This window comes from Perna viridis, chromosome 11 (genome assembly GCF_037379345.1).
Source record: "Perna viridis isolate PV_CMFRI_1.1 ecotype Kerala chromosome 11, ASM3737934v1, whole genome shotgun sequence".
Taxonomy (NCBI): Eukaryota; Metazoa; Mollusca; class Bivalvia; order Mytilida; family Mytilidae; genus Perna; species Perna viridis.
This window is the reverse complement of record NC_142455.1, coordinates 10283977-10302515: the sequence shown is the minus strand read 5'-3', so window position 1 is coordinate 10302515 and position 18539 is coordinate 10283977. Positions and strand designations below refer to the sequence as shown.

The following is an 18539-nucleotide window of genomic DNA, read 5'->3' as shown; positions in this document are numbered from 1 at the left end:
GGTGCCAAAGAAAGCCTAGTATAAACGAGTGTGAGAACCTTATTTTCACCTTCATAGTTGAATTGAGATAAATATCTGTAAAACGACATGTGTTATGTAATTGGAGGAACGTTGTATTTGTCATAATCTTACCTGCGCGCTCAATCAAAGACAGAAATTTAAATGGATGTCAAAATGTAGACCGACAAAAAATCTTTCAGCGTGATAATTATTATTCATATGATGTAGTGAGTTAAAGATAGGAAAGCAATATATAATAAGCATGCTTTAATTCCAGGCTGCATATTTAGATACTTTCTATCAAAATCGTAAGTACATGTTTTACCTCTTGGTGTTTCCTGTGTGTTCTTGATGATATTGTGTAAACACACATCTTGAAAAATGAAAATAAGCTAGAGTGCTCAATTCGAATTAACTTTTATTTTCGATTATATTGAATTAGTCCGCTAATAATTACATACAATTATTTTATTGCTAAAAATACATGCATAAGGAGATATATTTATATTTATCGAAGTACTTGACAAAAAGTGGGTTTTAATTATTTATTTTTTTTCGAAGTGCCAGATAAAAATAGCAGTTTTTAGTGAAGTCCGAGTTGCTCATTTGCTTTTGTTACTTTGTATGTATGATTTTAGTTACTTTATATTCTTTGTTGTGTATGTCTGTTTTCCATGTCTGGTCTTTGTCCCTGGATTGCGTTCTTTTGATTACCGCTATAATTTTGGTTCCCTTGATTACTCTTTAATATTATGAAACTACTTATTTTAATATCATGTTTTTTTTTTAATTATTGGCATTATCATTATTACATTTGTATTTCTAATTCTCAACCTTAAATTGGTATTGTCTCTATCTAAACTTGTATTCTGATATTTGTTCATGCGTTTATTCCCTTATTGCATTGGCTTTATATTTTACAATATGGTCATTTTTTTTCAATTATCAACAGATTTAAAGTAAAACGTAACCATGAATATGGCCATAGGAATTATATTGCTGATAGCATCACTGGTTATGGTATACGCCGACCAGAGACCACACATCTTATTCATAGTAGCAGATGATTTAGGCATGTATAGAGAGTGCAATACATGTATACACCAGTATTGCTGAAAAAAAAAGACAACATTAAACCACACATTTGACCAGTTGAGCTGGCATTGTTGATGTTGGGTTACAACACATAGGACGTATTTAGTTTGTTCACTCAAATAAAAAAAATGTATGAAGATCATTGCTAGCGTGTACGATCGCACATTAGATGTTTTAGTGAATAAATTATTCCTTGTCGGCTCAAATTACATAAAACGTTATCACTCCTTCAGAGGCAAATATCACAGTCTATATTGCATATGCACATATTAAGCACTTGATATCAAGAGAAGGTTAGGTGTCTGTATAGTGTGGACAAATTGAAAACAATGTAATATAGTCAGTTCAAAGCATTAATATGCATTTGAAGGGAGACTTTAAATTATCGTGTTAAATGTCTCCTAATTATCTGTAATTTGTGTCTCATGCTCAATCACAAAGCATGTATGTTTACCTAGCATTTAGTCTCTATATGCGAAAATTGAATTATAGATGATATACGAATCAGTTATAAATAAAACATTTATTTTATTTGAAAATTTTATATCCTTTGATAAGCTTTAATTTAAGACATATGCCTGTATATTTCAAACGTAATTTTTTAGGATGGAATGACGTCGGATTTCGCAACCCAGATATAATATCTCCTAACATCGACTATCTAGCCAAGAATGGTATGATACTCAACCAGTCCTATGTCCAACCCGTCTGTACACCGTATGTATACTCCATTATTTCTCACTTCAAATCCCGTGTTGTTTTCCAACAAACTAGATATCATAATATCATTTGTGTGTTCTCAGAATTGACAGAATGGAATGAAACCAAACATTGCCATACAATCGGGCATTGCAACGTCATATCAAGAAATCCAACATGGCGCCGTTTAAATACGAAGACAATTAATATGGTATAGGAAAAAATTAAGATTCTTGATTTTTTGTTTTAGGTCAATACAAGGGCTTACGGTCGATTTTATTGAAATTTGAAAAAAAATCAACCATTCTAAGAAGACCGACCGTTGAAAATTAAAAAGAATCAACAAACAAAAAATGTAAAACATCATGGAGCTGTAGAAACCGATTTTGGATTATCTGGTGACTAATAGAAACGTTTATGGAACATCTTTGTTGGTGTAAAACACAAATACTACTAGTTACATATTCCCATTCTGCACCTTCAATTTCAGATTTTGTTCTGAATCAGTTATCATGCTTCTCGTTCTTGCTTATTTATTTATTGCTTATTTATTGCTTGCTTATGATTTTCTAGTTCAAGAACTCTAACAAATAGGCTTCAGGAACAGGGTTATGTTGCTACAAGATTGAAGTCATCACTATAGAAGTTGTATGGTCGTTATCTGTCATCATGAACTCGTGGATCGTTATGATGTATCCATCTGCACCATGAAAGTTGATTTATTCAACGGATCATAGTTTTCCTTTTTTAGTTTTTAGTTGAGTACGAGTTGCTCATTTGCTCGAGTTACTTTATGTTCTTTGTTGTGTATGTCTGTTTTCCATGTTTAGTTTTTGTCCCAGGATTACATTCTTTTGATTACCGCTATATCCTTGGTTCCCTTGATTGCTCTATCAATATTTTCAATCATTAAAACGTTTTTTTCATTTCAAGTCCTGTTTAAGTCGATATGTGGTCGCCCATTTGTTTTTATTGTCACCTTCATATACTGCTTGCGTTTTAGATCCAGAAATGCCTTTCTATCTGGCTTTTATCCGTTCAAGTCTGGCCTGCAGGTAAATATTTGTAGACGAAAGATGAAAAATAGTATAACGAATTTGTTTGATTTCTTTTCAATCTTTTTTATGTCTATTCATGTAAACGCAACATTAATATCACAGAGCAATTACCTTTTCTTGTTCAAAGCACAATCACTACAATTGGCAGTGATGTTTTTCGACAATTGCCATTGCTTCTCTATTATCTGTATAGGACTTTAAAACACACGTAAAAGGGTGATATTTCTTGAAAAAAAAACTGAGGACTCTTCTTCTACTGATCTACCTAATCAATATTTTTGACAATTGAATGTTTATTGTTGCACCTGATTCCAGTTTTTTGCTATGTGATTTCATTTCTTGTATTTTACAAACAAAAAATATGTTTTCTTCTTAATCGTCGCAAAAGAAATTGATACAATGACATCAACTTTAAAAACATAATATATCGAAAGATGTTTCACGACATAAATTACATTCACAAAAGATTTTTTTTTTTTTTTTTTTTTTTTGGAAAAAGTCCCACGAGTCCGAGTCAGTCATGTACAGTAAAGTATAAAGAAAAAAGAGAAATGTTGATCAAAAAGGCTTTGTCGTATAAATCAAAGTTCATGCAAACAATTGATTAAAATTTAAGACGTAATATACATAACAAATGTAAGTTAACGCCTCTCGCTTAATGACAAGCTCTGATACTGCCATATGTTATATTGAATTTACTACTTTGGTTAATTATCTTTATATAATATCAGTGATGCTGAAATTACCCTGGATGCAATAAATAATATTCAACAATAATATTTTAGCATGGCGCTCTCATAGATATACAGCCGGCATGTGCCCCGTTAAATCGGACTTTCTTCCCCCAAAAACTGAAGGAACTTGGCTATGTAACGCATATGATTGGAAAGTAAGTATTGTTATATGGCATCTATGTCGGCTTATAATTGCATTTTTTAAAGAGCTGTAGATTTTATCTTTTGTATTAACCTGCGGGTCATGTTCAATTAAAGTTCCATCCGTATAACTTGGAATGTCAGGCCCGAATGAGTTGTTCGATTTAATAAATTTCACGGTTAATTTCTTGAATTGTATATATCTTCAGGTCTTGCACTTTTACATGGAACTTTTGAAAACTTTAAACATGACCGGATAGATGCATATCTAAACCCTCGAAAAATCGCTAAGTAGATGGTTAAATACAAAAACAAGTTGACATCAACAATACGTTAGTTGGAAGTTCTCATGTCTCCTATTTCTGTCATCCCGGACAATTCCATTATTTTTAGGGGTAAGAATTGTCCGTGCAAAGGGTCGTACCTGACCTTACCAATAGAATCTTATTTTAACCGTTTCATATCATCTATAAGACTTCAACTCATGAATAAAGCTATTTAGCCCAATCATGATAAAAACTTTGCTACATTCGTGTTTGCACAATTTCTGCATTTACACCGAGATCATTGATTTATATATGGATAAACATTAAGTACTTCTCTGTAGTAGAATCAGGCATATGTGCATATGGTAAAGCACATGAAGGAAAATAACGCAGAAGAATTATTATATCATATATGAATTTATACCTTATCACCTCCATACATCACCTCCAGAAATCACCTTCAAATGTTAGTTTGCCTTATTAGGACATGGATAAGTCAAATTCATTTGAAATGCACTTTAAATATTGGCGAAAGTTTTCCTGTACTTTTTCCCTATGTAAGCAGTAAAGAATATCCACATCAGTGATATGTCAGGATACATTTAAATAGCTTTTCGGTTTTTTTTGTCTGGTGTATCCCTGTTTTTGCAAGTCAATGAACTAATTAATATTTCCCTTTCCGGTATAACATTGTTTGTGCGGTAAATTTGTTATCATCTTACCTGAATTTGAATTTGACGAGAGTCCAGCTTATCACATACTCAAGTTTGCTCTTCCAGATACTTTGAAAATGAATTTATTTTTAACACCTTTTTCCTCAGTAACACATATCATAGCCTTTCAGCAATTGAACTTTGTAATGCTTTTTTTTTCAAGATGGCATTTGGGAATGTGTAATTGGAACTGCACTCCAACTTACAGAGGTTTTGATACATTCTATGGATTTTACAGCGGCAAAGAAGACTACTATAACTACTCGATACGTGAGTAAACTAAATAAGGCTGGAACGCATATTTATATCTATGCATACTATCTGCAGTATAAATATCTCTAGTAGCGCACGCACCAAAAGGTATGAATAAAATTGATGATATTTTTGGTATTTTAATTTTTCTTATTTATACTTTATAACGACTTTTGTAATGTTTATATGATCGGTATTTTTTACGCTTATTGTGAGCAGATACTGTCCACTTGCTGATTTTGGCTTCATTTGTTAGTAGGAACGCCAAGGTAAAAATTGTTTTTAAATATTTGAATTGCTCTACTTCCAATTTAGAAAATATTTGAATTGCTCTACTTCCAATTTAGATGATAAATGATCAATGTGTCTTTCAAAGTAAGCCTTAAAGAATACACAAATTGCAATCTAGACTTAAATACTGTCTAACCGAAATGCAGATGGATGTAGTTTAGCGGACTGTGTGTATAAATGTGTGCATTTTAGTCCGTTTGCATTGCAAGAGTTTTGCACTTATACATTAGCATTTTCAACAACTTTCTTAAGATTCGGGTGACCAGATCAAAAGCAATTTACAAGTATCTATGATAGAATGTGACCACTCATATGCAAAAACAGCTGTAACTGCTTCTATCTTTTAGGACGTTTCAACGTAAAAATACAATGTTCATTATAATTATTGTTGTCTATATTTTTACACATTTATTTTTAGACACGGGCAATGACTTCCGCGATAACACGAAACCAATCAAACCAAATGGGTACTCAACGGTAGGTGTCGCTTGTTTGCTAAACTATATTTTATTATAAACGCCATTTATTATGGATGAGACAATAATTCCAGCGTCTAAATTGTACTAGCTTGTGTTCGATTTGTTAAGAGAGTCGCACTTCTGAAACTGATATTTTGGTTTATCTTTCCTTTTAATATCAGCATTTTTGTTCACAGATAAATGATTGATTGTAGGAACAATGAGTTAGTATTAAATGTAGCTTTTGGTAATTAAATACATAAAACATATAAAATTCAGACACTGCTAACGTTTGGAGTAATTCAGGGCGTAGAGAAAACCACCGAACAAACAGCACTTTTTACGATCTTTGTATGATACTTTTTTACGTTATCATAGTCTTTTCAAAATTTAGATCTGCATATTTGAGAACAGCATATATTCATATCCCACTTAAATCAACCAATCCAAGAAAAACAACTCTTGCAAAGTTTCAACTCCTCTACATTTTTTTTTTTTCGATTTTCATTTTAACGTGCAACAACCAAATTGCTAACCTAGACTAGTGATGTAGTCTAAGTCTTTCTGTATAAGAACTTGATTGATTGATTGGTATTTAACACCCAAGCAGCAATATGTAAGATATATCCGGGGCGAGGAACTTTAAATAATGATAAAATGTCAAATGGAATTTGATACAAGAATAATAGGGTCGACAAGTTCAGATTACCACATGAAATTTGGAAAGATGGACATAGTGTAGCAATTTAGCCCCATGTAGCGTAGTGGAGACACATTCCCAGGGTTTATTAACGTCCAAGGAACTTGGAATTTTTCCAAACACGGTGCACCACTTTTCTATGCGGTCAGTGTTTTCTGACGACCCCGGAATGCCAAGGGTACCCTAATTCCACCACCTGGGCCATCCAACACTGGTACTTTACGAGGATAGCGCCCTAGCCCGCAACCAAGATTCTGAGCGCTAATTAGTTGCCTTTAACAACAAGCTTAGCACTGCTACATGCTTATACTTTTGACAATCGGACATTCACAGGGCCTGAATAAGACAGAAAATGTTTTTGTAGATTTTTGACATGTATGAATGACTTTCTGTCTGATTTTTGTATAGAGACAGCCACCTAATTATGTGTTCTTGCTTTCAGTTTGTCTACGCTCGACGTGCAGATCAGATTATATCCAGTCATGACAAAAATAAACCAATGTTTCTGTATCTCCCGTTCCAGTCTGTCCACAACCCGATCCAGGTATTGTTACAACCCAATCTGAGTCTAGGAAAGTTATTCTTATATCATTCCACTAATCTGTTTATTTCATTATACCCCACTCATATGATTGTGGGCTTTATTGCAATCACTTTGTCCGTCCGTCACACATTTCTGTAGCAGATTGCTCAGCTTCTGTTGGTGAGTATGCTTAGATATTTGGTTAATTACTTTTGCACTTGTACCGTTCGATCCTTTGTCGGGTATGTCACTTGTCTACTTTCTGTTTACCTTACGACTTATTTTTAATATTTTAAATTGGATATTGTGAGTAAGAAAATGTAGTTAGATTATTGTATTATTTTCTCATTTTTCGTAAATAAGATTCGAATATAATTCCCACAACAAATATTTAACTGTCTGTGCAATGCGGATATATCGGTGGTCATTAGATTCTTAATCTTACTTAAATCCCAGCTGTATTGGTAAATTGTTTAAAGTATTTGTTTGTTTTTTGTTTTTTGTTTTTTTTTTGTTTTTTTTTTTTTTTGTATTACGAATTCTTCTCTCTACAATAATATGCAAAACAAAAATCAGAACATGTATGACATTTATTATATTATTAAATATATTAATAAAGCCAACTTCGAATTGGATAACAATACAAGAAAAAAAGAAACGAATCAGTTAAATAACGTTTTTGAAATTTCATGAATATATGTAGAAATCCTTAAAGTTATATAAAGGAGATAAAATGGATGAATGGATGCACACATGTTAAGGGTAAAACTTACGATAAGGGTAACACCCGCATTAAGGGTAACACGTACGTTAAAGGTACAGTCCTTGAACCGATCCGCGCAACGATTTGACGGATCGATGACCGATAAGCAATCTGTTCGCAGTTTTGTTATACAAAATAACGTTAGTTCGTTTGAAATAAAAGAAATGTAAAATAAAAGTATAAATTGATGTAAATATGTAAATATGTGTACAATTGACAAATAAAACAACAAAAACCGTAAAATACAGTGACCTCTCTGTGGTCACGTGATGCAATCACCGGTTTAATTAATCGGTTTGACGAATCGATGACTGACCGGAAACTGATCGGTAACCAATAACCGATTGCATTTTTTGTTGCACTGATCGGTTTAGATACTGTAACACACACAAGAAGGGTAACACATACGTTAGGGTAAAAATGATAAAATTAGGTTTTCAGTTTTCTACGAAAATGTAGTAAATATTGGAATAAGAAATAGAAAACTGAAATAAGACGATAAAAATATAAATCAATGATAGGATACTGTAATATCGCTTCTCATAGCAAGCTTAAATTTAGTCAATTTACAGAGTTATTGAATTTATGAAATGATACAAATATGTGTTTTGTCATAAATGGTAATTGAATTGGATTTTTCAAAATTGTATATAAATTGGTCCATTCTCTACTCCTTGAATATTTGTTTGTTAGGTAAGAATGTAGAATTTCTAAGTATAAATCTTCTTTATTTAATAGGTTCCGCAACATTATGAGGACATGTATAAGAATATAAACAACACAGGTAGAAGACAGTATTCTGGTAAGATTATTTTAGTTCATCTATTTTGTTTACGTCACACATTTTATCGCATTCTAAATGCAATATAAGTAGGTATGTATATTTCCTTCTTTTTAATCGACAAATGGTACAATTTAATATTACAATTGATACATGATAGTAGGTTTATTGATATTTTTATGGTTACCATATTCCCCCTGCCTTGTCCCTGTTCCGTGTGTATAAAACAGACAAAGTGTAATCCGATTTGTATCCATTGATCGATATCAGCATGTAATAGTTCTTTAGCTTTGCAGCCCAAGTGGTTGTATTTGATTGCACATGTCTCGGGTATTATAAGGCGATAATAATACGGACCTTAGTTTGTCAGTGTTTCGAAGAGGACCACATACGAAAAAGAATTGGTTTTGAATTTGTTTGTTAAAGCCACTATGGAGTACAAAATTGTCGTATCTTTTTAACTTTCCCATTTTATGTGGTAATCTACAATTTTACTTGTTTTTGTCTCATGCCTATTGTTTTCAATGTATTTATTTGACATTTTTCATCCAAGTGATTTGCTGTCTCTTTAACATATTCACAATGTCCATTCACGTTATATTTCGTATGTACTGCAAATGAATATTTTTGGCTAATCGTTAAACAAGCAAGAAGCAATCAAACAGTTGGTACCTATCTAACTTACATATTTAGCGGATGCAATTCAAACTAGTTGTCATGGCTTTACCGATTGCCGTTATTATTTCCCGTATTTAGATTTGATCGACTAATTCATTATTGGCAATTTACCTAACAATTTTTATACGTATCTTGTAGTGTTTTATTCGAACATAAATCTTTGCTAGTCACTGTATACGTATAAAATGTCTAGGTTCCCTTTTTGCGCTGGTTTTACTACATTGTAAGTGAGATCATTTTCTGATTTCGAATTCGGTCCTTTCAAATTTTAAAAATACTTCTACAATAGGCATGGTCACCGCTATGGATGATGCCATCGGTAACGTCACAGAATCATTAAAGCGGAACGGAATGTTTAATAACACGCTAATTATATTTACATCTGACGTAAGTACTTACCTACCTTAATGGGGTATAAATCTAACAAAACAGTTGTCCTTTTGTGTAAACCATTTATAAAATTATCATGCAAACATCTTTGTAACTTGGATTAATTTCGTTCTAGTGTATATAGATGCTTGACGCACTTTGATGAAGTTGAACTTGGTGAACTTGAAGACATCACTGATTATCAAGTCGTGCCTCTAATCTTATGTACTTCTTTAAACATTATAACGATTATAAACTTGTGTATATCGCATCATTTTCAAATATCAACTAGCACAAAACTATTACTTGTTAATTATAGATCATTAACAAATTTGGTTTTTTTATAAATTTAATGTAATTATCTGTTTTAATCGATGGTAAAGGAAAACTATTGACCAAACTTTACGACAAACGTGATGACTTTTCATACAGAATTGTAAACTTTCCTTTCATCTGTGGAAACATTCCTTCGGCTTCTGCGTATGGAGTGTTCATATCACAACTCATACGTTATGCCAGAGCTTGCCGAAACTACGCAGACGTTTTGTATTGCGCTAGAACTCTAACAAATAGGCTTCTGGAACAGGGTTATGTTGCTACAAGATTGAAGTCATCACTACAGAAGTTTTATGGTCGTTTTCATGAACTCGTGGATCGTTATGGTGTATCCATCAGCACCATGAAAACTGATTTATTCAACGGGTCATAGTTTTCCTTCCCTCGTTTGTCTACCCCGAACTTGACTTTTTTATGAGCAACTCGGCGGGTGCTTCTAGAAAAGCAGAGGACGCTTACCCTACCGGTGAACCAGGTCCATGCTCCCAGTTTTTTAGTGGAGTCCGAGTTGCTCATTTACTTTTGTTACTTTGTATGTAGATTTTAGTTTACTTTATGTTCTTTGTTGTGTATGTCTGTTTTCCATGACTGGTCTTTGTCCCTGGATTACATTCTTTTGATTACCGCTATGGTCTTGGTTCCCTTGATTACTCTTTCATGACTGACAAGTTCGTTTGAATACGGCCTTATTCGTGAACATGAATATATTGCAACTGCATTAGATAAGCAAAAACACTGCATGGAAAAAGGAAATCCAAACTAAAAATTTATTTGTACACTATTCTGATATTAGTTACTTTCAGCACTCAATTTAAGAAACAACTGTAGTTTTTATTTATAAAAACCTAATTGCAGTTTTTAATTTTTTTTTAGAATGGTGGATGGCCAAAGTTTTATGGCAACAATTACCCTTTAAGAGGATCTAAGGTAACGGTTTATGAGGGAGGAACTCGTGCCTCAGCTTTTGTCTTTGGTGCTGGCTTAAAGAAACATAATGCTGTGTTTAATGGGTAAGATTTTTCTTAAGACTAATCAAGATTAAGCACGATGTAAAAAGCCAACTTGCTTATTACTGAAACTAACAAACTATTTATATTAGCTAATTAGGAAAATGCAAGTAAACTTCTCAAATCAGACAATAAGTCCGTTCAAGACTGCAAAACGTGTATAAGAATACAATGATAATGAGTAAAATTGTTTGCAAATTTTTTGGTGAATTTTTTTCACGTTCCATATTTTTAATGTATTTTTCCTCATTTATATGCATCATCGTACTATACGAAATACTATTGATTAATGAATTATTCATGTAATGAACATTTATTATTTATTCAATACAATATATTTACTTTTTTGAATTAGATTAAACCTTTTTATAATAAAAGTGGTCTATTTGAATTTTGACCCCTTTATATATTGCCCCATTTCTCACTGAACGGAAATTAAACTTTATCAAGAAACTGTAAATTCTTGGGTGCACGACATCCATTTAAATAAGTGTAAACAATATTTCATGAACAAATAATGTCCTTTGAAGTAAGAAAAGTAATTTCCATGAAAATCAAATTATTCCCGATTCTCTACTTTCTTGAAATGGAATAGTTTTAAATGTTTTAGACTGATGCACGCAGTTGATTGGATGCCAACTATTATTGCTGCCGCTGGTGGTGGAGAAGGTACAATTATGTAAACAGCCATTATAAAATTTCACTTTTTACACAAAGCAAAAATAAACTTTTGAGCTGCTAATGCTTGATTTTCCATGAGATGAAGATGTTCATGATCAAGTGTGAATTGTCTCAAAGTTGGTTTATTCCTACATGCAACATTAGAAAATTAAAGCAATTATATTTTCATCACATGCGGTCTAAACTATGAAAGAATCCTTGAAAATATTTATATTTTTACTTGATCCTTGGCCTTGACCAACATTTTTTTACTTGCTCCATTAAACATGACAATGAGCTCCAATAAGTGTATTCCATTGATATTAACGAGTTTGCCAGACTGCCATTAAACCGTTCTCCTGGCATTTTATGTAATTTACTTCAAATTTTGTGTAGATATTCCTTTTCATTTAATTCTATATGAAACTCCCTTTTTATCACATTTGGTGTGTGATTTGTACTCCAACATGTATCTTTACTTTTTGCTAACATCAAAAACAATAAATCCTGCGAATATGTTTCGTGCTTTGTATTTATTTAAATCAGTTTTTCAGGAGACTTCAGTAATGAATAGGTTTTGTAAGATATGCGACAAAGTGTATGAGTCTAGTCATTTAAAGCATTTCATCATTGCGTTTGGCCAAAAAGGGTAATGATGTTAAACAATTATATTACATTACAGTTGCTGGCATCGATGGAATGAATCATTGGGATACTTTACGTAGCGGTAAAGATACAACAGAAAGGAAAGAATTTATTTACAATCTAGATACCTCATTAGATCCTGTGAATGGTCATGCTGCTATCAGGTAATGAACTTAGTTTTTCCTTATAAGGACAAGAGCCTTTATTTAAGATTTAAATGCTACATCATGTCAAAAGCGTTGACCATAGCACATTTTCAATAAAGAGCGCTTTCGTATATTTACACACCAATGAAACTTAAAAGATGAAACATTCATTCATTCAGTATGTGTCTCATGTATTTTCTTTATTCAGGATTTTCGATACCCGGTGATATATACAAATAGTCCAGTAAATTGTGGATGTGGCCTTTATAGATTAGTCGATAATCACCTTGTGACTGACTTATTAAACAATGTGTTTCGTTTAAAGGGTGTGTCACCAAGTCGTTGCGGTCCTTTTTTTTTCTTTTCTTTACTTGTGAGTTCTTGTTGAAGTATTGTTTTGAAGCATCTTTGGGTTTTGTTTTGTTCTCATCATGTACCTTATTTATACTTTATACATGTAGAACATTTTGTGTTACGTATAGAGTTGTCAACGAGCATACTTCATGCACAGATCAGCGAGGAAAAAACTGTTTGACCCAACTCTCTATTTTGCGCAAATATAGACCACGTGTGTTCATTCACAACGTAACCGTAAACATGAACACAATTTATCATTAACTTGACAATATATTTGAACTGAAGTTTAATTTGATGTTTTGTTTTTTTTTATGACTGAGGTCGACGTAGCATTTCAATTTTAGCAAATACTTTAGGTTACAGACCCCCAATTCAACCAATGAGCATTTGGAACGTACGCAAAAATAGTCCTACTCAGAAATTGCCCCTGTTCCTCATAGTGCTGTGAAAAAAGTTCTCATCTCATTTAAAAAAATTTAAACATTTTCTGAAAGGAAAAACATTTCTGTACATTTTATAGGTGCATTTTGCTTCTTGTGATGTGAAGCCTAATCTCCATAATGATTTCTAAATATACCCCTATCTTGTGAAAACACTAGGATTTCCCATGCTATTTATAGACACTTCACTTCCGGTAACCAGTACTGCACTGCTAACCCCACATGCCATTCTGAGGATTGTGAGCTGACATATGTAGAATCATGCTGATATACAGTCCTCTGCAGGTTAAAGTTAAGGCAAAGTCCAGAGAAGCCATTGAATATTGTAAAGTTAGCATAGAAGTCTATGGGAAGTGGAATTAGTGGTTTTTAACCTTTAGGCCGAAATACCACTTATTACAAATCGTCCTTCATATTACAGTGTTAGTTTTTACAATGTTTTTCTATTCGATAACGGGAGTGTGTTCGTTATTTCGTATAGATTGCCAATATGAAGACTTCTGTTATACTTTCTTTAGACTAAATTACCGAAACCGTCATTTTTTAAGCATTTAAGAGCTCTGACATTACCTAAAGTACTTGCTGTTGTAGAGTTGGGAACTACAAGTTAATAGAGGGAAAAGCGGGTCCATATAATGACTGGTACCCTGTTCCTACTTCCGAGGAAGATGAAAAGGTCGAAGACAAAGCAGACACACCATTCTATTATCAATTATATGACGTCATAAGTAAGTTGCTCTATTCTTCTGTGTCACATTATCTGAATGGAAAACGTATGATGTAATACGGTATCATATTACGGGTTATTATTGAATTTTCACATTTATATTTTTTTATAAAATAAATCTTTATATCTTAGTAAATATTGATATTACATATAAAATTAGAACATTCCGAATTATAGTGAAATAACAACATTTTTTTGTAAATAAAATAATTGTTTTCTTACGCCTCTGTACGAAGTCCTTTGTATTATCCTTGTAAATCAGACTGTGATATCTCTTAAATCTACACAACAAAAAGTATATTACGCAAAAGACTATAACTAACATTACATCGTATGGTAAGTTTGAACTAATATTATATTCTAGGAAACAGCATACATATTAGTCAAAAATTATCATTTTGATAGAGTAATCAAGGGAACCAAGGTTATAGCGGTAATCAACAGAATGTAATCCAGGGACAAAGACCAGACATGGAAAACAGACATTCACAACAAAGAACATAAAGTAACTAAAATCATACAAAGTAACAAAAGTAAATGAGCAACTCGGACTTCACTAATAACTGGGAGCATGGACCAGGTGCACCGGTAGGGTAAGCGTCCTCTGCTTTTCTAGAGACACCCGCCGTAATGTGGTGTATACAGTTGTTTTTGTTAATATGCTGGTAATGTTTAAGTACAAATCTGCCACTTTCTGTGTATATAAGGGCCATTGATAAATCATGATCAATGTTATGATAGAAAATAACAAACTCAGGTGGAATTTTGTTTATTCGACTTTTCACTTTTTCCAAATTTCCCATAGATTGGCACAAAGGTTTTCGTAAACATTTAAAATGAAGTTTTTGTTATGTTTATATTTCAGATGATCCAAATGAAAGACACAATTTGCACTTGCAATTGAAATATATTGAAATATTTAAGCAGTTGAAGGAGAGACTTGATTATTATAAAAAATACATTGTGCCACCGGTAACTGATAAAATTAATCCTGCCTCATACCCGTCTCATTTCGGTGGATATTGGTCGCCGGGCTGGTGCTAACATAAACTCAAAGACCTGATGTCTGGTTGTGATATTTTATAAATTGGTTTATCCTAGCTTGTACTAATCTATTCACTTTAATAAACCTAATTTTTAATTTTGTATCGTCGATATCCCATTTATCAGTGGTAGCTCGCGTATGACTTTTCAACATCTCATCAGTAGTCACAATATTGCTCTAGTTGCGCAAAACTGTTGCACAATACAATGCCTTACTGTTCCCAACTGATTGATAAATCAATATGAAAAAAAGTTATGGCAAAATTATGTAAATCAATTAAGATCAGATTTGAAAAACATTCACACTGATCGTATTTGTCATTTTAGTAGCTCTGGTCTTGTCTAGAAGCGATAAATGTACACAGACTATAGTATTACGCGATGTGTTGGTGCACATAGCAGTAAGTACACATCGATAATGACTTAACAAGTTATATGTGTAGATTCATAAATAAAAAGTGTAACCTTTGTTCAAATCCAAATGCAGATGGGGAAAAAGAAAGATTAAATAACAAATAAAAAGTTTTCGGTTATAAAAGAAATGAGACGCTCAACTAAAATATATTTAGATATCTATAGAACAACTCTTATAAATTTGTTGGATAACAAAATGGGTTGCATATTTGTAATATTGCTGGAGTTTTCGATAAAAACAAATTATTTCGAAATATTGCTACACTCAACTCGTGGAACGATAAAACCGTATGAATGCTGATTGGTTTCTAATATAGATGAAAAATCAAAGATACAACACATGGTAATATATAATGTCAAAAAGTTCCGGTAAAAAAGTCCAATATAACTCAAGCAAGTAAGGATGCAACCAACAATTTTCTGGAGAACATTAAGGAAGATAATGTTTAACAACAACCTTATTTCTGGTGAATATTGACCGTAGTTCAAATTTCTAAAACCTTATATAGTAATATTAAGGAGCTATAAGAATTTTATGAGTTTTTTTATGAGCAAGTTGTGTTTTAGTATCCCTCCAGATAAGAATCATTCAAAATGTGATACATTGTTGGAAAGCCTACATATTTTTATGTTTGATATTTTGTCTAAAATGTTATCGTAAACATGAATTACGTACAACTTTTCAAATAATTCTTGGTCTTATATTATCTACAGTGTATAGAAGAATTCAAACTTAAGTCAGATTACTCTGTAAATGACACTACAGTTAAATAGAAACTTGGATTTTCGATGTCCTAGGACCAGACAGATTGGAATGAATTATTATAAATATCATCTATAGACTCATCAAACAACTAAGTAACAGAAATAAAAATGTTGAGCCTTTTTGGCGTATAATACAGAATTTGCATGATTCTTAGAAAGAATACTACTTAAAAGTCATATCACATGCATCATATTAAAGATGATATCAAATATGTTTTCTGCAAGTTATATTTGGTCGTTTTTCACAGTCAAATGTAAATTCCTGAACGAGTTTAGTTTATACTCGTCCTGTTTTAAATGGTGATTACAAAAAATGTCTGAGCATGAAAGGTACACTTAAAGAGGTAATGCAATCAAATTATATTTAGTGATATCATTTTCTCCTGAGATATCTAATTCTGTCGAAGTGAAGCAACCTAATAAAAGATGTCTGGATAAATTAAACAATAATGTAACATCCTTGAAAAGTAATCACTTTTGAAAAGAAAGGTTTGTTCATTTTCCGGAATGATGATTTAAGGAATAACAATAAACGGCACCTTATCTGGCGAACATTTATGTAGACAGTCATTAACATGGACCTTACATATGAAGTAGATTATCAGTTTGTAATACATAGGCCGGGTAACACCAGCCACTGATATAGTCAGGCTTTGTACTTATCAATAAATTTGGTAATATTGATTCATATAAATAATAGGGCCATTTGTTACTATATATAGTAAATTGAATGATTTCCGATTTGAAATATTGATGTCTTTTCTTGCCATCAGACATTTAATTATTCTCATTTGATTAAAAAAATACCTAATTGAAATTAAAAAGAAGATATATGGTTAAATGAATATGGAAAAGTTAACTGTGTCTATGGCCCGACTGCAATGAGTGGTGATATTGATGGATTTGTCATGAGTCTGTAAGTGAATGAGTAATCAAGGGAACTAAGATTCTAGCGGAAATCAAAAGAATGTAATCAAGGGTCAAAGACTAGACATGGAAAACAGACAAACACAACGAAGAACATAATGTAACTTAAATAATACATAAAAAGGAACAAAAGTAAATGAGCAACTCGCACTCTAATAAAACTGGGACCATGGACCAGGTGTACCGGTAGTGTAAGCGTTCTCTGTTCACCCGCCGAGTTGCTCATAAAAGGTCAAGTCCGGGGTAGACGAAAGAGGAAGGGAAAACTATAACTATGAATGTTATTTATGTCCTTGTGTGTAATACTGCCTTCCAACCTCTACTATAGTCATATTGTGATGTAGATAGTTTTCCTTCTTGATCACTATCATTAATTCTCGTTCTAAAACAGTTAATTTCTGGAATAAAGTTATGTAGATAGTTTCGATACTGAACACAATACATGTACATTAACCGCCTAAGCATGTCATGTAACATGGTATGATATTTTTTCCGTCCACAAGTTTGATTTTTTTTAGGATGGTCTTGACAAAATATGAGCATATCAGTTTATCTTGATTTATTTTTATTGCACCCAATATGATAGTCTTTAACATGGCATACCATAAAATCTGTACTTGTGTGAATGAACGAATCAACTGTTTCTCTGCTATTGAGAATAATCTACGCCATTCAATATGTTAAAATCTCGAAATTTTATATCCGACTGGAACAAAGAACATACCATATTGAATTATTTACCTTCAAAATTCATTACTATGCCATGTGTTTATTGGTATACTGGCCCATGGTTTAAGTATTGAAATCTATTCTTTACAACAAAACCAAATTAAGGATTCATGAAAAATTATTTCAACTCCTTTTGTCATCAGACATGGTCCATGAATAACAAAGTCTTCAGTTAAACTCTCGACACAAAAGCATTTGATAAGTAATTTATTCTTTCTACTTTTATACTCAAATGATGTGATAAAAATTAAAATCTATCATGATCAGACATTGGTCTTACATTAAGAAGTTTTAGTCTGGTAAAAACTTAGGATACACTGTCTGTTACCATCCAAAGACTTCCATTTTCCTCAAACTGATGTATGTCAGGCCTTGATTCATGAACAATGATATTCTTACCTAAATACATAGTACCGAAATCACTACCTTCTAATCAAGCCCTCCGGCTCGAGCATTTTGTACCTTTAAATAGATCTCAGCAACATGATAAATATTCCGTCGATCAAACTACTTCTTTTGATCCAAATACATTACAAATGAAATCATACGGATACATCTTATTATCTCAGTCTTATTCTTCCAAACCTTCCGCATGTTATCTATTGACATAATGTAATCAATAAATATAGGAATAAATGAACAAACCAATTCCATATTTAACTTTGAAATCGTTATTTAGTTCTTTATGAAGTCAAAATGAGAACATACCATCTTATCCATGTTCAAAACAAAAACAAACCATTACCAAAACATAAAAAAATATGAAAAATGGTAAGCAGAAAATCAACAAAAACAAAACATCACTCACTAGAACTTGATGG

The 18539-nt window shown here is 32.4% G+C and overlaps 1 protein-coding gene across 1 annotated transcript; it reads left to right on the top strand.

Annotated features, from left to right (window-relative positions):
* Nucleotides 1-149: 149 nt before the first annotated feature.
* On the top strand, nucleotides 150-14980 carry LOC148602936 (arylsulfatase B-like). The gene is made up of 15 exons (XM_088551814.1): nucleotides 150-308; nucleotides 953-1072; nucleotides 1701-1812; nucleotides 2798-2849; nucleotides 3638-3741; nucleotides 4870-4976; nucleotides 5668-5726; nucleotides 6850-6951; nucleotides 8432-8495; nucleotides 9442-9539; nucleotides 10731-10867; nucleotides 11475-11533; nucleotides 12207-12333; nucleotides 13704-13840; nucleotides 14705-14980. Exons 2-15 carry the CDS (start codon nucleotides 973-975, stop codon nucleotides 14881-14883), a joined length of 1437 nt encoding a protein of 478 aa, XP_088407940.1. The 5' UTR covers nucleotides 150-308; nucleotides 953-972; the 3' UTR covers nucleotides 14884-14980.
* The last annotated feature ends 3559 nt before the right edge of the window (nucleotides 14981-18539 follow it).